This window comes from Stegodyphus dumicola, chromosome 5, assembly GCF_044657685.1.
Source record: "Stegodyphus dumicola isolate Sdum_Otavi_A_Nest chromosome 5, ASM4465768v1".
NCBI lineage: Eukaryota > Metazoa > Arthropoda > Arachnida > Araneae > Eresidae > Stegodyphus > Stegodyphus dumicola.
Window position 1 is genome coordinate 40482605 of NC_140772.1, and position 21900 is coordinate 40504504.

The 21900-nt window shown below is 32.0% G+C and overlaps 1 protein-coding gene across 2 annotated transcripts in view; it reads left to right on the forward strand.

Annotated features, from left to right (window-relative positions):
* LOC118190275 (uncharacterized) overlaps window positions 1-20837 on the forward strand; it is a 126725-nt gene extending 105888 nt beyond the window's left edge. For both annotated transcript variants that reach the window (XM_035360973.2, XM_035360975.2), the window contains 2 exons: window positions 9952-10001; window positions 18469-20837. In XM_035360973.2, the coding sequence (XP_035216864.1) occupies window positions 9952-10001; window positions 18469-19297 (879 nt within the window). In that variant the 3' untranslated portion in view covers window positions 19298-20837. The remainder of the gene's footprint in view (window positions 1-9951; window positions 10002-18468) is intronic.
* Window positions 20838-21900: the final 1063 nt, after the last annotated feature.

Here is a 21900-nt window from a genome sequence, read left to right on the forward strand (position 1 = left end):
GTGGAGTACGGCGATGCGAATCACTAACCACTTTCCTGTCTGGGCGGCTTCCTCAGTAATGTGATAGATTTAATTTTATGAAAGACATTAATTCACAAATTCTTAATTTTACATAAAAGAAAAATTAGATTTAACATATTTATGGTTTTTATATTTAAGGATTAACTTATGTTTAAGAAGATTGGGATGTGACATTCCAAAAACTATAAAGCTTAAGAAATGGAATGGATTCTGCCAATTACAAAAATATAAAAAGTGTATGCCTTTTGTCTGAATAAAAGGACTTCCATATGTGGATATTATATACCAGGGATGGCCAAATTTCAAGACGATGGGAGCCGCATGATAGATTTTAGGAACATTTCGAGAGCCGCAAGTCCAAATTTATATCATTTTAAAAATAATGAGAGAGTTTTTTAATATAAAGAAACTGCTGAAGTAAATTACTGAATATGTGATTAATATTATTACATATAAATATGAATAAATACATGTTATGTCTACTGTTTTGTGTTCAGAAAAATTAAATCCCAAGAAAATAAAAATTTATAACTCTTGTACTGGGCAAATGTGCGTTTTTTCTTCAGGTAGAGAAATCAAATATTTTCTTCTGATTTCCTTTATCTCTCTGCTTATAATCATTGTTGTTTTGTTTTAGTAGAAGTAAAATGAATCGGAAGCATATTCATTGGTCTACACTTGCATTAAAAATGTTACTATTTGAGTAAATTAGAAATCCTTAAATCGTTTAGAAAGAATAAATTAAATGATATACTTCAATGCGCACTTCAGAAAAAATGTTATTCAAGAAAGCTTTTTTTTTTTTTTTTTTTTTTTTTTTAAATAAGCTATTAACTTGTTTAGGCTTTTGCTTAAAAAGTAATTTTGTTTCTCCACACAATTAATATAAGGACCACCATACTAAGATTATTCGAATCTTTGGATTCTAACCTTAAATCATTAAAATTTTTTCCCCAGACTTTCGAATAACTACTTTTACCTAGTATAGAAGAATTTACCAAAAAAAGAATATGATTGCAATTTCAGTGGTATTTAAATAATCAATATTTCTCATGACGGCCCTGACTGATACAATATTTCAGCGTGCCAGAATTTTGTCAGTAATCAGTACACTGTGCATCATTGAAAATTCTCGAAACTATAGTACACTGTGCATCATTGAAAATTCTCGAAACTATCTCTTGAACTGTCCCGAAAATTTTAGCCGTATATAATGAAGTTGAAGCGCATAAATGAAAATTCTTGAAACTATCTCTCGAATTGTTTAAAAAATTTTGGGCATAGATAAGGAAATTCATGCGCATTATTGAAAATTCTTGAAAGTATCTCTGGAATTCTCCTGATAATTTTAGACATAGATAACAAAGTTCATGCACATTTTTAAAAATTCTCGAAACCACCATTTGAATCATTACGATAATTCTGGACATACTTAACCTATTCCTAATAAATCTAGTAGTTCATGCCGGGCTATATAAACACTTTCTAAAGTGCGTGTTCTATCTCTCTACCATCCAAACTTTTTAACCTAGATGTTTAATTCTGGGCAGTTTTTAAAATGCATGGCAAATCAAAACCAATGTTACAGAAAGAAAACATATCTGTCCCTACTAAAAAGCTTAAAATGAATTTATTTCGCAAATGTAGCTGTGACATGTTCACGTGTGACTCTTCATATTTCTATTAATCTTTTCTTCATCTTTTGTAACACGGTAGATGGCGGCACAATAGTGTAGTTCCTAAGCTCTAACCAAATAGGTGTATGCATCCACTATATTCTAACCGTTGGACCCGTAAAGCGATCAAGTGACTTACCATCTTGCCTTGAATATCTAAGTAAAATAACTCAGAAGAAAGCTTAAAATAAATTAAAGTTGCATAGTACAACTTAGCTTTTAACTAGAGCTTTAAGTTTCATGTTAAAGAACATTAGGAATGCTAGCATATGTTAGGAAAAAGGAAACACAGAAGTCCTCTGTTGCTCAGCATTGTTAGTTCAAAAATCACACTTTCCATTTTTCTGCAGCCAAAATTATTCAAAAAACATGTTCCGTTGTTGAATAAGGTCTTCTAAAGGCCTTTCACATTAAAAAAAATCTCTCTGTTCTAGTTAGCGACCCTAATTCCAATGCATATTTACCTTCAGCCTTTAAGGAAATTATGTTTTAGTTTTCTTGTTTCATCAATAGATGGTGCCAATAGCTTAACTCCTGTCCAACCATTCTTATCTAATCATTATATCTTATTTCGTTCATTTGCTCTTTGGCAGCTGAGAATGATGGTTCGGTAAAAACATCGAAACTAGTCCAGTGAAAAATTGCAAATATAACGCTGATATTTGTTGTTTCACTTCTAAATTAATATTTGTTCGGCATGTAAGTATGCCTGTATGTATGGATGGATGTGTTCATGAATGCATATATATACGTATATATGTGTGTGTACACACACAGATACGTACATGCACACATGCAATACTTACATGCATTTCTGATCGTCTTGATAACAGAAGAGTACCAAATTTCCTTACTGCCCACCAGTTTTACAGTAACTAATTTAGTGCAGCTGCAAGGTAATTTTTTGAGTGGAGGTTTAATAAAAAATATGTAGTTGAATCTATCCACTTATTTATACTTTGCATTATGTTTATAATAGACATAAATTTATTAAAAGAACAGCTTAAGTTGAAGAAAATGAAAATTAAATGTAAAAATTTTAATTAATTATTAATGGGATTGTTAGAGCTGATGCTGCAAGGCTAATATTTGGTACCTGGTTCAGTCCTGTATCAAACAAAAGATCTTTTTTGGCAGTATTCAGATGCTTTCTTTGTTAGGTCATGATATAATTTAATAGCGCTAAACCTTGATTCTACGATATATGAAGTAGAGAAAGGTATCAATAAATTAAATGTTATTTTTTGTATGTTTGGTATAATGCAAGTACTTTTCTATTTTCTTTTCTTTTCTTTTTTTTTTTTTAAAAAATTTGAAAAAGATGAAGACATTACAGTTAGTTGTTCTCTTAATCTTTTTTTCCCTGCTAAGTTATTGCACATTTTGATTTAAAAATAGCATTTTAGTGGTGCCTTGTAAGAGATAAATAACTGACTAGAAGCAGTAGGTGGCATATTACAGTATTATTACAGGGTGGTGGTGGTGGTGGGACAGTTCGATATCTCCCGTTTTACTGGGTCGATATTTTTACATATTTCAATTCTACAATTCAAATTATGCCAGACTGCCAAGTTTTGTAAAAATCGTATCAGTAGTTTTTAAAAAATTAGCTCTCAAAATTTTACCTCCTCAATTTAATTGATTTTGGCATATATTTATTAATGTCTTTTTTTACTAAATGTTTTTGATTTTTCCTTTCACATTTCAAAATTTAGGTTCATTCCAAATAAAATTCCCTCTTCTTTGTGTTTTATTTTAAAAATTTCTATTTTTAAATAATTTTTATAAATTTTTCAAAAAAAAAAAAAATTTGAATTATAACCTATAAAATTTTTACCATCATCTTAAAGTAGGTGTATTTTTAAGCATATCTGCAAAAAATTAGACTTTTTTATTCAAAATTTTCTAAGATATACACGAATTGAAATATTTTCGCATTTTGAAATTTGACATCTTTTTTTTTTAGCAATAATAACGGCAAATGTGGTTCATGGATTTTTGTTACAGTGAATTGCCACAGCTATTTTTAACCTTAAATTTTGAATAAATTTTTACAGAGAATTAATTATATGAAATTTTTTCCCTCAGTCATGCACAATAAATATTTATTAATACTATATGAAAAGCTAATTTTTTAAAATTATAGATGATATTATTCAAATTTTAAACTTTTTTTAAATTTCTTTTTCTTTTTTTTTTTTAATATTTGTAAGAGTAAATTTTTACCTTCACCGTGTTATCGTCTTCTACTTTACTTTGACTGCATTTAAATTGAATTGTCTAAAACTGAGAAAGTTTGTTTGATGTTTATTTTCACAATGTTTTTAAGCAAACAGGACGTTGATAGTTTAGGTTATGTCCCAGCTTTAAAAGTTATATATATAAGTATAAATTTTTACATTAATCCTCTTTGAAAGAATGTTTTAAGTAGCTAATTTTCACTCGTGTTATAGACTGTATAAAAAACATAATCTTTAATATGATTTAGATTTTTTGTAGCCGATATTATAATCAGGTCACTCAGTGGTACAGAATAAACATTGCTGGACTGTTTTATTTCTTTGTCATTTAGCAAAAAATCTTTTAATTAAAATATTTATCCTTTGGACTTTGCTTTAAACTTTATTTATAGTTCAAATGCCTATAAAATGAAAAGCTGTCTTCAACTGAAACACAGTTGATGTAATTGATATTTTTTTAAAAAAATGACAAGAATGCAAAATTTATGGAAGTGTAACAATCGAAAAAACGTAATTTTTCTTAATTTTCACTGAAAATAAAGGTAGAAGGAAAGAAGAAAATTAGGGAGAAAAGTAAGCAAAAATTTGAAGGGGAATTTGGCTGTCAGAAATACCAAGGTGTTTCGAAAAGTTGGATGCTTTTGAATATACTTTCAGAATACTTCAAGGAATTTGGGTGTTCAAAGAGAAAACACTTGGACGTGTACACCAGCAAATACCATCAATTGAGCTTGTCCATAACGGAAAAGACAAAAAATGATATCATTGCAGATTAAAGGGAAGAGCGACTGGTTTTTGACTATATGTTTGTATAAATTTAAATTAAGTTATAGAACATCATATCATCATGAACGGAGAATCCCATGATTTCTTAGTCAAATTATCTGAATATTCAGGAGTTTATCCAGTGATGTATATGGATGTCACCTAAAGACGTTTTCCCTTTTGATGAAACCAGTCTTTCCTTTCATCTCATGACTTAAAATGCTTAGCCTCTAAAGACTGATAAAGGCTCAGACCAAGTACTGATTAAATGGATTGAATTGGAGTATTAAGTTATGGCAAAGCAGGGCTATCTGCCCAAAAAGGAGGGATGCCTTTTGTGAAGAACTTTCTAAAGGAAACTAGCTGGCATACACGTTACAATGAGAAAACCATGAAAAAGCCCATGCAACCAGCCGTTCGCCGGGATTCGAACTCCGGAGCGAACTACCAGTGTTCAGCGAGTTTACCACTTGGCTGTTTGTGGGCCTTTATGAAATGGAAGGCGATAACTTTATTTAAAACGAATATCAAAAATACCAAGATTTTTCGAAAAGTTGGATGCTTTTTAATATACTTGCAGAATGCCTGAAGAAAAAGAGCAAGACATTAAGTAGAAAAAAATAAATTTTTGCATAAAATTTAGTATTTTTTTTTAAATTTAAACTTTTTAATCTTATGATATTGATTCTAGCAATTTCAAAAATAAAATATTTGACTAAAATATGAATAACATTTTAAGAAACTAAGTGTAGCAAAAAATCTTGATAAAATTGTGTAAGGCAATGAGCACAATGTTACAGCTATTTAAAGCAATATATGCAAATCATTTCTAAGTTAAAATGTTGGTTATACATTTTTCTCATTTATATATCTTTTCTGAAAGGAACATTGAAAGGCGTGTTAACTGTGCTTTACTGTATTTAATATATTCAGTTTTCAGATGCATCGTAGTCTGAGAGACAAAGTATTCTTCCTAAAGAAACGCAATTCAAATAAATAAAATAAAATCCTGTAAAATTTATATTAATAAATATATTTTAAATGCTCAGTTCGAATGAATAAATAGAAAATTTGAAGAGACAATGCAACACAAGCAATTAAAATAAAAGTCTAAAAATTTAAAAATTACCTAAAATAATAACTGTGACCCCAAAACTATTTGAAAAAAAATCAACGATGCACCTTATATTTAAACTATGCAGTTCAAATGGGTAAATAGAAAATTTTAAAACAGGTATTCGAAAGAAACTACGCAACATAAACAATTAAAATGAAATTTGAAAAAGAAAAAATTACTTAAAATAATAACAATTATAATTAAAAATATAATATGAAGAACATTATTTTAAAGAAAGAACGTTGTGATTTTTTTCCTCTCACGGGAAAGGAAAATAGTTTGCCATACATTAAGAAGTTTGCCAAGTGAACGATTCTTGGCGCAAACTGAAAAAAAGTGCCACCATTAATTAATGAATTTCTCCATAATTTTTGCACCAAATTTTACAAAATTTCATATTTAGACATAATAGAATCATAGAATCGAAATATGGGAAAAAATTGGTATGTTATTTCAGAAAAAGTCCAGTTTCGTGTCAAAATAACTATCTTAGAATAGAGCTATATATAAATCTAATATATATCGTAAGTCGCGCTTTCGAGACATGGCGAACGCAATTTGAATTTCATCTGTCGGCCCAGTAGAACGGGAGATATAGAACTGTCTCCCCTTTTTTTTTACGCAGTGTACATTGTATTGACAAATATGAAGGAATGAGAGTGGAACATGCATTGCGGCTTTTATTTTGTTGCATCTTAGATTTATGAAAGATATTAGGTTTCTAAATATATTTTTATGCCTGGATTTTGAAATTTTGGCTACTATTTAATCTAAGTAGGTAAAAAATTTACTAAGACTGTAAGTAATCTTACACTTAAAAGTATCATATGCTTAATAAACTTCTTGCATTATGTCCATTTTAATAATAGCAAACTGTTGCAACATACTGGGTGTCCTCAAAATGACTGATGGATTTTTTAAATCAATAAAAAAAAAAAGACGGAATGTGATAGGTATGTATTGTTTGCAGCCTTATGCTTAGGAAATCAGGGAATTTTATCCCACCAAATTTCAACCACAGATGGCGCTGCAGGCGATCTGTAACAGGTATAGTTAAAACAAAGTATTTCAGCTTGCCATTCCATAGTTCGTCATCAAGCTGATAGCATGTGCTGTTGAGATTGCAATGTCCGCTCTACCAAAATGGATTTTTCCATTGAACAGTGGGTATTTATTGTGTTAGAGTTCCACCACCTGGGACAAAGTTTTGTTCAAACAAGGCGCAGTTTCCAAAGAAAATTTCATGTGAGAACAGGACCATCAGACAATGTGATAAGGACTCTGTTCCAAAAATTCAAGCGAACGGGGAGTGTGAATTATGACCGTATTGGAAATGTCGGCTGGCCAAGCCTTGCAGTTACAGAATCGAATGCTGAAGCTGTACAGCAGGTTGTAAAACAGCAGCCTTGGACTCCCGTACACTGTGTTGCATATTCTGCTGGGCTCGGAAGAATGAGCACTCACCATCTCATGCATGACAGCCTTCACATGTTCACGTACAAAATTCAGACTCACCAACCCCTCAGTCCAAATGCCAATAATGCATGCTATAATTTTGCAAACGCCATGCTGCAACTTGTGGATGATGGTGAACTCGATGTTTATGGTTCTCAGACAGAGTGTATTTTCCAGGGCTGTGGAGTCGATAGGGAAAATGACCGACTCCTGGAATTTTAATGACTCCAACTCCTTCATATATATGTTAACATATACACGTGGATAGTAATAGATGGTACAGAAAAAAATTGATACATAGCAAATTTTTTATATTAATTAGCATTTATTATGAAATGGAAAAACTGGCATTAGTAAGTTTTAAGAAACAATAAAACTTCAGAACTGAGAATAGTGTTTCCACACTGACTTGAGTAAGAAGAAGAGCTGTTACTATTATGGCTACTTCCTTTAACTTTTCAGGATAGATTTTTATAAGTTCTAAAAGAGGTGTCTTGCAAGAGCAATCATATTTATCTGTTTCTTGAAATGCTGTGTTTAAATCTTGTTTGTATTTTTTCATTTTTATATCTAAAGACTCTTGGTTCTTTATTTTCATTTGCTTTGCCTTAGCCTTTTCAATATTATCCAAATATTTCTCAAAATCTAATTCATCACTGGAAGAGGATGATAGAGACTCAGCTGCAGTTTGAATGTCCTGATTTGAATACTCTAGTTGATCTGAGAATAATTTCATTCTTATTGAAAGTTCATAGATGGCTTTCTTTGCCTTTTTAATTTGTTTGTCATCCAACAAAATTTGCTGTTTCGGATCTGTATATTGAACCCAGCACAATCTTATTGTCTAGCAAACTAGTTTCTCTTTTCTTCATTGAAAAAATGATTCCTTCTGCAATAAACCCTCCATTTCAGCAAGAATAAACATTGCATTCTTCCAGTCTTGCCTCTTGTTAATTCTTCAGATTGTAGCTTTTTGGTCGCTATTTACGGAGAAAGAAGAGTTTCCAATTCTGCAAGATCATTCCACTGTCTTTCTGTTAGTGAAACATTAGGGTTATCTACATCTAACATTCTCGTGCCCTGTTAATTCTTCAGACTGTATCTTTTATGTGGCTATATATGGTGTTGAAAGAAGGATTTCCGGTTCTGCAAGATCATTCCACAGTCTTTCTGTTAGTGAAATAATAGGGTTATTTACATCTTCTGAAAAAGTTCTTAATCCTAACAACGACTGTATCATCAAATATGTACTTCTCCATTGTGTTGCTCCTTTTCCTGCTTGCTTCCTAAGAATGGCATCAATTTTGGGAGTTCTTGCTGCTTACCTAAATTCACCAATGAGATTAGTAACTAAATAAATCAGTTTAATCAATAATGGCAAATATCACATCCATCCTGCTCCCTTATATTTATTTACTAATATGTCAATAAAATAGAAAATAACTATTTATTAATGCATGTAGTCTATAAATACAAATATTACCTCAGTTTGTCATCATCATTATTATTATTATTATTATTATTATTATTATTTTCAATTCACTTTAATTTCATTTCAAATTGTTCAACAAAAACTGGAGTTGGAGTCAACACGTTTTTTAGCGACTCCGACTTCTTTTACCCCAAAATCTGCCCGACTCCATGACTCCGACTCCACAGCCCTGGTATTTTCACCTCGATGGCTATGTCAACAAGCAGAACTTGGGAATTTGGGGAAGCGAAAATCCTCATATTTCTGAACCTTCTTATCTGCATTGACCAAAAATAATGGTATGGGCTGTGGTTTCCTCCAAAGGAATAATAGGGCCATTTTTTTCAAGAGCAACTAATAAATGCTGTATGATATCTTGGGATTCTGGAAGAATTTGTGGTGATTCATACTGCTTTGGAGTACCGTTCGAATGCCTCCTGGTTCATGCAAGATGGTGCTCATCCACATCGGACGTCTGCAGTATTTGATTTCTTGAACGAACATTTCAGTGAGCGGGTAATTGCCTTGGATTACGACATGCATACAGGAAGTGGCATGGCATTCCTTATTCGCCAGACTTGACACCCTGTGACTATTTTCTTTGGGAGTACCTGAAAGATGTGGTATACCGCCAAGCTCCACAAACAATTGCGGAGCTGAAGCAGCACATCTGTACTGCATGTGAGACAATTCCAAGTGACATGTTTGAACAGATGTCTTGAAATTTTTGCCTGAGACTGCACCACATTGTTGCAGCAAATGGAGGTTACATTGAAAATGTCTTTGTTTAGTTTTTTGCAACAGTCCATGCAAAATTTTCATACCGGTTTTTATTTTTTCATAGTTTTCAGTGCCACCTGTGGGTGAAAATGTTAACTAAATTTGAAATTTGGTGGGATAAAAGTCGCTGATTTCCTAAGCATAACAATATTATCCAAATATTTCTCAAATTCATTCCTAAGCATAATTTCCTAAGCAAACAATACATATCTATCACATTCCGTCTTTTTTTGTTTTATTGATTTACAAAATTCATCACTCATTTTTGAGATACCTGGTAAAATGTTTCTTATTAATTTTCCAGTTTCACAGCAATTTCCAGCAATTAGGTATTAATGTCTTAAAAAAAGCTTTATGTGAATAATTGAAACAATAATTGTCATGAAGTGTAAAATTTAATGAGATCATTTCTCTCTTTTTTTAAAGGATGTGTCTAAAGAAGATGCTACAGCTCTGAAACTACCTGCACCAACAAGGTAAGTTTGTTAAACTTTTCTTTTTGCTTTGCCTTTTTTAACTCTTTGAAATCCAGACACTTCGCTAACCTGTATCCTCAAAATACTGAACCGCCCGAAATTCTTTTTCAGTTTCACAGCAATTTCCTCCCCTCGCCGTCCATTAACACAGAAAATAGATGTAAAAATTTCGAATAATATCCTTTGTACTTTCTAACAAAGATTCCATTAGCCTTTGACCCCGTTCTTTATAAAACTATTCTGAAGGTCAGACCAACAAGCCTTTCCGGCTTTGTTATGATCACGACTGAGATTTTGTTTATTTCTGTTATTTTTATGGGAAGGAATAAATTGATTAAAAATAAATATAATCCTTAAATTTTTAAACTGCACTTTTATGCTGTTTAAAGCTTAAAAGCACACTGTATCACAAAAGAATCAACAACGAATGTCATGAGCAACCAAAAGATAAGAAACCTCTTAGCTGTCTGCAGTAAACTGATACAATGTATTTGGAGAAACTACACCTGCTACTGCATGCCTTAGGGGGAGGGAAGAAAACAATATTACAATCTCGGCCGTTTTCGGGTGGTTCTGGTTGTTTCAATGTAGGGCCTTGTGGGGCGGTGGTTGTGAAAGAGTTAAAGGGTGCGTTTATATATATATATATCATAATTTTGAAGCACAGTCACAATGCCTGAGTGGTAGGGCGAAAGGAAGAGTTGATACCAAACTGGATTTAGCCAATTAAGATCTTTATTTGCAGATTTGCAGGCACACTAGACTAATTTCTTGTAGACAGTATACTCTTTAATCATAGCAATTACAATAATTTCTTATATGCACAGGTAAAAAGATGCAACGTTATTTCAGGCAGGGAAGCATAAGTGGCGCAGAGTTGGTTGAATGGCAGAAGTCAGGAAAAAAAGGGAAGCGTAGGGACTCAGTATTTATACTTGGTAGGTGCAAAAAGTATTTTAAGCTATGATTGGTCAATATTAGTTTTAGTTACCTTTTTCAAGCAGTATTATGCAATTTGGAATGATCTTGAATTTGGGAGAACAGATGAATTTAGGGAGAAGAGCACCAGATTTAGAATAATAATTTTGAGGTCGGCAATTATTTTTTTAAAGCAGTCGTATTTTGTTATATCTTACATATCCCCCCCTTCAAAAGAAATGTTCAGTGAGCAAGGTGGAAGAAAAAGCGTTAGAGCAGCAAAACGTGAAAGATATTTTGAAAATACAAAACATAATATTAACGTTTAAACAAAAAATTATTGTTGTAGAATTTTGACTGATATTTTGACTAAATTTGACATTTCACTGAAAGTTGTAAAATTTTGAATTCAATAATAATTTTAAACACCCAGTCTTTTAAAACAATTGCACATTTTTAGAGCCCTCAAGTTGTTAAAATGCTCAGTGAAAATTTTGTAAAGTTCTTGATGAAAATAGTTCGACAAAGCAAATGCTCAATTTTTTTTCACAAAGTAAATGTTCAAATAAAAGTCTTTCTAATTTTCCATTATAGTATAGATCGATCTGCAAAATTTGATGTGAAAATATAACACAGAATGTATGATTACTTGAGTAATTTCTTCTCATTGTAGATACACGTATTTACTACAACAGAAAATTTAATATAAAACACAATGGTATAATGTAATGCTAAATAGCAGAAGAATACTTTGAAAATTAATTGGCATGTCCTCTCTAACAAAATCAGTGTACCATCTTTCTGATGGTTGGGGGGTGTTTAAGTACATATCAAAATACCTCCATTCCTTAGAAGAGGTTACTGGTTTTTGACATTGTACAATTGTCAAAGTTTTTTTGTTTTCTTTCAAAAATCTTTCATATTACTTAAAATACAACATTATACAAAATTAAGACTGAAAACTGAAGACAAATAACTTGTGTAATCAAGTTAAAGTCTTTTTAAATTTTGCAAAAATCTTATTAAATTTACCTTACAATAAGAAGAAAGAAAGGGAAAATTGCATTTTAAAATTGTCCTAATCGGGAAATTTTTTTCGAGTTAAAATTACCATAATTTAATTTTTAGAATCTTCATAATTGTATTTTAGGGATTGGTCAATATTAGTTTTAGTTATGATAGGTCAATATTAGGAAGGCATTTTATAATATAAAAATTTTGTATGCATCATTCATAAACACAAGAAATTTCAAACTTTTCACTATTATTAAGACATTTAAAATTTACTTATTCTTTACTAAACCTGAAGATCCCACAACTTTCTCTAAATGCACCTATTCCTTGATTTACACGGTACTCGATTTACGCGATTTTGGTTTTACATAGTTTAAAAATGAATGGATTTCAAAAACTTGGTAAAGATGTATATTCGGCTGCAGATGCGCAAATACATATATTTAAAGTTATTTTTGAATCTCATTCCTTTGGTAACACTGGTGGCAACAACAAAGATGGGGATTCTCCGTGTTGTAAAAGGGGAATCCCCGTACTATGTTTATGTATTTCACAACAGTAAAGCTATTTGGTTCATGTGAACTAGTGCAGTATCATCATTTTAGGAGCAAAGCTTACATCATTTTTATCTATGCATTTGAATGTTTACTGGTAAGTTTTCAACATTTATATTCTTTATGATATTTTTATAATTTACGCAGTTTTTTTAAGGTTTTATAATGCCAAAAGATTTGAAAAAAATCAAATAAAAAGATCAAGTTATTTCTTTAGAAACAAGAATTAAAATATTAGATCGTCTACATAATTAGAGAAAGAGTAACATATGTTTTTAAATTTTACTACATGAATGAAGCCACAATAAGAACAATTAGAAAAAATGAAGACTCCATTAGAAAACGTGTAGCAGCTGGAACTTGCAGCAGTAAGAGCACAATTTCATATGTAAGAGATGATACAATGTAAAATATGGAAAAGGCATTAGTTATATGGATAGAAGGCCAAAATCGAAAACAGATTCCAATTGATACTAATGCTATTACAAATATGGCTTTAAAGTTTTATAAAAGCACTTAATAATCAGTCAACGTCTACTTCATCAGATGAAAAAAGGTATCTTTTCCCGCAAGTCGTTTTGGTTTGAAAAATTTAAACAAAGACATTCTTTGCATAATCTAAAATTGAAAGGAGAAAGTGCATCTGCTTATTCGGATGCAGCACAACAATATCCAGCAAAATTTGCTGAAATCATTGCCGCCAACTCCCACACTTCTGATCAGATCTTCAATGCTGAAGAGTCCAGGTTGTTCTGGAAAAAATGCCCGAAAGAACCTATTTAGGTAAAGCTTGCAAATCAGCCAGTGGTCATGAGATAGCGAAAAGTCGTATAACAATTCTTTTCTGTTGCAACGCTTCAGGCGATTATATAATGAAGGAATTGGTTATTAACAAAAAACACCACGCTCATTTAAAGGAAAACACATAAATAACCTTCCCATTTATTAGATGGCTAATAAGTAAGCATAGGTCACTGCCATAGCTTTCAATGAATGGTTTAATAACACATTTGTCCTAGATGTCAAAAATTATTTAAGCAAAAAGGGTTGCCTTTTAAGGCTCTTATATTGATGTCTTACTTTCGTTTTATGTAAATAAATAATTAAATTATGTACATTTAATGTGTTTTTAATTTTACGCGATTTTACATAGCAGAATCCAAAATTTCGATTCACATGGTTTTGTGCGGAACCTTGTAAATTGAGGGATAGGTGTACTAGCTTATCCATCATATTGGTTTATCATTTGAGAAAACTAGTGTTTGTTCTTCACCAGTGGCCAAAAGATTTGCCAAATTAGCAGTTGCTGTAGAAAAGGCCTCTATTCCTTGGATAGAGACAACTGGTTTTTTTCAAACTGCTGTATCATTTCATTATAAAATTTAAAAACACATACTATTTTATGAAAAATAAAAATACTTAGATTTAAAAAAAATGTATTTTGTTCATAAGTTTGAATTAACTTTAACGTTTATCTTGAAAACATTAAAGAAATACCTACAATTTAAAATTTTCAAATAATAATTTCATTTTTAAAATATAGCAAAAATTCAAAAATATGAATTCAAAGAAATTTAAACAATAGTACAAAAATATTAGTTGTATTAGGAACCTTCTCTAAGTAAAATCCTCAAATTCTTTACCTAATTTTTATCAAATTCAGTACCTTTTTTTTAAATTAAAATGTACGAAACTACATTTTAAATATGTAGCGTATTCGGAAACTAAGTACCGTTTCATTCTAACGCCGTCGCAGCGCTGTGGTAGGCATCCCGCGCATGCTCACTAGTCTTTCTTATTCACTGACTTTCAATTGTCGCCATTTTGGTTGCTCTATGTTGCGTTTTCAGTTTGCTGTGCACATTCAAAATGTTTAAGACAATTAGTTCTCCCGCTGACTGTGAGATTCGTGCCGTGATTAAATTTTTGAACGCGAGGAATGTGAAACCGGCCGAAATTTATCGTCAAGTGACAGAAGTTTACGGTGAATACGCGATAAGTGATGGAATGGTGAAAAAGTGGGTAAGCATGTTTAATTCAGATTTGCGAACAAATGTCCACGACGAGGCTCGGAGTGGTCGGCCTTCTGTTGTCACTGATGATTTGGTAAGGAAAGTTGATGAAGCAATTCATGAGAACAGACGCTTCACAATGACAACTCTGCCTACAAAAGGCCTTTCAGGTTTGTTCTAATCAGCAGGTCACTCTAGACAAGCAGCAGCAGTGACAACATTAAGTCTTTTGTTATGAATCATGCTGATTATGATCTTACTTCTCATTTTAAACTATGCCGTTTGACATAAAATATACATACTATTTACTAAACCGCTAGACTGACCAAGTATGTGACAAAATGAGGCATAAAAAAAATTAACATAAAGCTAACTGTTAATAAAACGTAAATGTCACTTATCTTCTTTAAAAAATGTCCAACTTTTATAAGTGTAAAATATTGTTACGAAATGTACAGGCGCCGTATGATGGCTTCCCCGCAAAGCAGTTTTAGGATTGCCATAAAATGGCAAGTGAAGGCAGGGTTGCTGCATTTGGCGAGACATTGCCCATTTGGTGACAATATTGGCGATATGCCATGGAAGGATGGAGAACCTTCTGGAACAAGTTCTTACCGGTTTAGCCCAGAATGTTCTTGAACGCTAGCCAAAAGCTATATAAACCCTGCTGGTCCGCAGTGTGAGTGTTTTGCCTAGCGAGCTGATAGAGTGCGAGTGAGTTAGTATCGAGTCAATCGAGTTGACAGCTGGGCAGCGAGTGCTGAATGGGTCGTCAAGTTCACCGAAAGAGTCTCTTAGTGTATTGCGGTTAGTGCATCATCGAGACGGCATGTTGAGCTCCAGGAACGACTGAACCGAAGAGTCGGGAGCAGTGCTCTGTGTGTCGTCGAGTGCATTGCGAGTTGTAGCAGTTGTAGCGTGGAGAGTCTAGAGAGTACGTGGAGTTCCGAGAATGACAAAGCAGATTTGGGAGCTGTACTCTGGTGCTTTGCAGTGAAGCTGTCTCCACCGTGATAACCTGAAGGCTGTGTCGCTGATCATGTCAGCGTGTTTATAGTAGATCTTCGACGACTGTAAAACGTGACTTTGGAGCTGTCCTGATCAGTATTGGCTAAATAAAGTGCGTTTCGATACTTCATCAAATGTCGTCATTATTCACTCCAAATCTACAAACCCCGCACGAACGGGAAGGAAGAAATTAACGTAACAACTGGTGTCAGAAAAGAAAATCGCAACAATATTTAATGTTACTTGATAAATTGCATAAAGTTAATTTTATTCTCAAACTTATTAATAATTATTTTAATTCAGGTTTAGTAATAATGCATATTACTTAGGGATCTATTTTATTTTTAGGATGGTATTACAAAAGTGAAATTAAGGCATAGATAATATTTTTAATTGAATTTATTGAGTTCCCATTTGCTCATAGGTCCTTAATTTTTTTCATTAATATTCCTTAAAAGTACTTAATTTCTGTGTGCAGAAATGTGTACGAACCCTGGAGTAAAAGCGAGGACTCTTGTTCCGTTAGGGGGAGTTGTCATTAAATGCACAAATGGAAATATTGTTAAAATAAAGAAAAGAAATTCTGACTTCGGTTCAGTTTTTAAGAGTGAGCTTGTAGCCATCGAAGAGGGACTAAACGCTGTTTTGTCCTTTACAGATCTTAAGGCAGTATGGTTTTTGTCTGACAGTCGTAGCACCATCCAATATCTTTCAAACTGGCGAAGAGTTGGTGATAGGGCCGGAATTGCAATTCTTAAGCAGGTCTTGTCACTCTGTGAAGTGCACCTTCTGTGGATTCCTTCCCATGTTGACATATGGTGGAATGAAATGGCAGACATTCTGGCAAAGGAGGGTTTTGAAGAACCATTACTAGTTACCAGTTCATTGACATATCTTGAACTGTATTCCATTAGACGACATGCAGACAGGCAAATTTGGCTCATTCCTCCGAATCATCCCTGGTATCAAGCTGATTGTCCTGGAAGATCTCTTGCTATTGATTGCGATAGATGTGTTCAGACAACACTTTCCCGATTTTTCAGTAGACACTGGAAAGGATTTACTTTTGAGAGAGGTCTGAAGATGCACCCAATTTGTTCTAAATGTCAAAATGCACCAGCATCACCGCTACATATCCTTGAGTGCCTGGAGTTGTCTCTTGAGGAACTTTACAAAGTCTCCTAAGCTTGTTTTCGATTTTCTGAAGTTGAATGGACTCGTGGACCTAGTCTAGTATATTCCTAGACATGGAGATTAGTAACAACAACATTAGTTTAGTTCAAATGCATAGTAATGGATAGAGGCTTGTAAGAGTGATTCTTAAATTTGTTGCTAATATAAAGCTTACAAAAAGGTTAAATAGTCATAATGCAGAAAAGCTAGAAATTAGTTCAAGTTAAATAAATGTATTTCATATCAGTGCCATGTTCCATACCTTTTAAAATGACTAAATGGAGGAAGAATTAGCCCAAAGAACATATAATTAAAAAAATTTTTTAGAGTAATTGCCTATGCAAATTAATGTTATTAAAAACTGAATGCAAATGAAATTTAGTATATTTATTAAACATTAATTATAAGATACTGGTGGTATGCATTTGAAGTAGTGCAAGAATAAAATCATTTTATTTATTACACTAACAGAAATTCTGAATTTTTGCCTGAAAATATTTACATAAAGTAGGCATTTTATTGAATGTTTGTAAATGTCCTGTTTGGATGAGAAAATGTTTGTTTGGTATACAATATTTGTTTGGAATGTGACTCAAGTGTAATGATTCATCACTGCACCCACTACCCTTGTTTACATTTTTCGAGACAATGCTATGACAATTTTGCACGAGATTGTGATAGTAAATGTATGGGTAATCCATAATATCAAGCCTGTTTTCTTAATTTATTTGCATAATTTGTGCATGTAAATTGTCAATATAAAATGTTTTAATTTAATTAAGATTTTTTATAACATTTATAAATGCTTATTGTTTTCAAAGCAAAACTTTGGTTTCTAGTCTGTAAATTATTTTGTTTCTGATAAAATTACTTGCTTTGGTCTAGATTACAGTATTTATTCATTTGCATTGTTTGTTATGCATAACAAATTTCATAAAAATAATTGATGCACTTTAAATTGTTCTTTATACTACTGTTTCAATTTTTTGTTTCACTCCATTTCTCTCTACTGTTTAATTATGATTGAATTTGGGCAAGGTGCCTTTTACATTCCAGCCTGTAGGGATTGGACCAACGGATGCACATATTGATTTAATTTAATTTAAATTTTTCTGATTTAATATTAATTTTGTATATTTGTGCATTTGTCAGTTTAGAAATAGGCCTTCTTGTACTTCTCTCTTAATACCAACTCCCTGATAAGGATGTGCTGGGAGATGTAAAATCCATTTGCCTTTATTATTTTTTAGCATTTTTTCCTGCAATGTTTATATGGATTTTGTTTTTACGCAATGTTAGAGTGTTTTTAGATTTTGGAAAAATTATCATTTACTAGTTATTTTTATAATAGCTTTTTGCCTTTGTTAAAATTATTTTTGTACAAATTCCAGTGATGAATTTGATATGTTTTTAGTTTAATAAATATAGCCATAGGAGTATACATTACAGCTTATGATGCATATTATGGTTTTGAACTTAATCCTTTTTTTTTAAAATTACCTAATTTGTCCTTTTCTAAATTATATATGTATAAAGAGATAAATGTATCACTATTTGAGTAATCATTGTCATTTATCTTCTTGTAATGTTGTTTATAAAAAGGTAGTTTTTTTAATATCTTTTCTCCATAGTTTATGTTTTTATTTTCTTAATGAAGTAATGACTCGTAGAATTTGGCATAAGTATTATAAAAATGCTATAAAAATATTTCATTCTTATTAAATGTATAATCACTGTAATTTTTTTATTTAATGGCACAGTTGGAAAAAAAATTTATTTTCATTTCAGTGAGTATTCATCATCTCCTGAAAGAAATGAAACCAGCAGTGCTGCTTTAGAAATAGTTGAGAAAAAGGCTTCAACACCTTTACGTCAGTCCTCCTCAAGAAGAACAAAAAGTCGAAGCCCCAGAAATAAATCTACTTCTTCACAAAGTCGGAAACGGTCTTCTCGTAGCAGTTCAAAATCTTCTGGCATCCACTCTACAAAAAAGAAAAGAATGTCCAAATCTCCAGAACGACGAGAAGGAGCTTCTAGAAGAACAAGATCATCTACAGAACGGAAATCAAAATCTCCATCCCATAGGACACGATCCGTTTCGCGACGACGAAGGTCGTCAGCACTTTGTCGTTCTAAATCTCGTTCAAGGTCAAAGTCAGGTAGGCGATCATCATCCCCTAGAAGTAGAACACGACGTCGTTACAGTAGGTCTCCTGATGTTCGTGCTCGGAGGTCCAGATCGCGTAATTGGAATGACAGAGGTTCACGGTTTTACCGGTACTCAGGCATGAGAAATCGCAGCCCTGATCGGAGAGGGTCTTATACTAGACGCTACACTAAAAGTCCTAGCTATAGGGGAAGAGCAAGAGGGAGGAGTGCACCTCGTCATTCTCGCAGTCGTTCACGTTCTTTGGCCAGAAGACGACGTCGAACTAGACATTCTAGCAGCAGCTCTGCTAGTAGTTCAAGTAGGAACTCTTCAAGTTCAGGAAGTGAGGGAGCAAAGAAAAGGGGTGCCAGAAGAGGAATCAAAGGGAGAAGCAAAAGATCATCATCATCAAGTAGTAGCTCCAGATCGAAGAGGTCTAATTCTCGTTCGGATAGTGCTTCAACCTGAACGTAGCCACGTAAATAAATGAGCTGAAAAAAAGAAATCAATTTCTCTTCACTTGTGAATTGTCATTTCATAAAATAACAATATCACCTTTTTCCGATGTCATGCAAAACATTTTGGTCATTTATACTGCCAGTTTTTACCTTGAAACTTACTTGATTCAGAACACATTTATTTTACAGTCTCATAGTGTCATGTAACACAAGAGTATCTGCAATTTTTCATTTGATTAGTATGGTTTAATTATGCTAAAATGCAGTTTTATTTTTTTTAAATAGTGTTTGTAAATTAATTTATATAACTCATGTACAACAATGTTATGACTGCTGCACTTGTTGCTTCAGTTTGCACTTAAAAGTGTATTGCAACCAAAATGCTCAAAAGAAAAAAGTTATTAAATTTCAATCCATATATAACTATTGTAACAGTTACGTAATTACTCTGTGTTTCAAGATTTCAAATTAAAATGCACAAACTGCAATATCTAAATTCTATTCCTTTTTTTTTTTTTTTTCTGAATATTAGAGTTAAAATTTCTGATTATTTTAACTGTTAGTACTGGTTTTTTTTTTTTTTTTTTTATTTTTATTTTTTTTTTTTTTTATTTTTCTTGTTCTTTCAAACTACCATCTTTACCTGCATAGTCCCCCTCTAATTTTTATATGATTTAGAAGCTTCTAATTCCTGATAATAATATTAAAATATGGACTAATAGCAAAGTACATTGTGTATGAAGAAAATGGGACATGCCAGTAAATGTGGTATTAGCATTTTTTAGAAGTGTTCTTTTCAGCTGCTTCAATTTAAAAAATATATTAATTCAAAAACTAAATTCAGCAAATCCTCCAAAAACGTTGCGGTGCAATTGTCTTCAGTGAACATGCATCTGACGTGAAACTGAATATAAGTAGCAGGTATCCTAATTTTTCATCATTTGAAGTAATTATTGAATGTGAATACAGTTATAATAAAATACCAAAACTGTCTTCTGTAAGAAAATGGTATTTTTGTCTAGAACCCAGCCTTAAAAATAATGATTTTGCTTCTTTTGTTATTTATTTGCATTGAATTGTTATAGATAATATAAATACCATTTTACTTGTATTTATAATTATGATTGATATAAATGTTGGGAAAAGGTTCATACTAAAAAATCAGTTATTTTTCTGTCGTAGAATCTTATTATTCTGATTAATAATTTCAATGCATTTAACTAATACATTTCTTTGATGCAATCCAATACTAGTATTTTTAAAAGACAGTGGGAAATTTATCAACATGCAGTACTATGTCTGACTGCTGTATTAAAATGGGAATAAAAAATTTTTAATCTGTTAAAGTGAGATCAAATAGGATATCATGTATGTTGAAATTCTATAAATATTTTCATTATTTTCAACTTACTCAATAAGAGTATTTGGTTTTGTCAGATTTTTAATGACTAAATATGCTACTTGATGGACTAAAGGTTTAAATGTGCTGTGGTATGAAGTTACCTTAAGTGTTTATGATGTAAAGAATAATAAAAAAGTTTAAATATGTCTTTAAGATTTGTATGTTTATGTGTCGTCAAGAACATTAGTAGTGCTACAAAATTATTATTATTCATTAGGTGGACTGGCCTCTGCCTCCTTGAACAAAGTTCTGATGGGTATAATAATTGCTAGTTTGGGAAAAATGTTTTTATAAATATTGAAGAATATATTGGACTTATATGTGTGTGTTTGTGTATAAGATAAAAGATAGATAAATTAGCAACAGCCCCTAATTCTTAATTTTAAATTGCATATCTCCCCTCTTCATAAAATAGTAATTGCTTATGATAACTTTTTCTGAGTTGTATCATTTCTAGATTAATCCATATCATATAAATTTTACATAATGCTCGTTAGTACTTTCTTCTTACTGCAAAGATTTCAAGAATGTGAATGCTATGTTCTGGAATGCGCAATATTAATGTGCTATAAAATGCGTAAATAAAGTAAAATAAGTATTATTTAAATCTGCTATGACCGCCTCTTATTAGATCTGTTTGTATGCAGTTATGCTTCAAGCTTCAATATCTTGTCTGTAACATTTTTCAAATCACCATATATACATGTGTGTATGTATGTGTAAGATAAAAAATATAAAACCAAAATTATTAACTTTAATTTACTAAATATCCCTCCGAGAATCTAAACTGCATCACTTAAAAATCTAACCGGATGATGTCAGCTGCATTGCCGTAAGATCATGTCCACTTGCTGTTGCTGAAATGCACACTCACTTACATATTCTTTCTTGCCCAGCTGGTGCATGTCATTGCTTTATTATATCACCTATTATTGTCTAGAAATGTGGTACGTGTGTATAAATTTGTGGGGTGCTTTCTGCATCCATAGTGATGTGAAAAAGAGAATGAAAGTACTAAGAAAGTGTATTAAGAAGTACTGAAGAGTGTACTAAGAAATTATTCTTCAAGAAAATTTAATTATGTGGCGAATATCCAGCTATTTGCAGTTTTCTGGATTCTATCCATCTATTATGCATCCTAATTGTATGCCAGCTACATCTATAACAATCTTGACCATATTCAAGAAAAAACTGGTATCATCATCTACAAA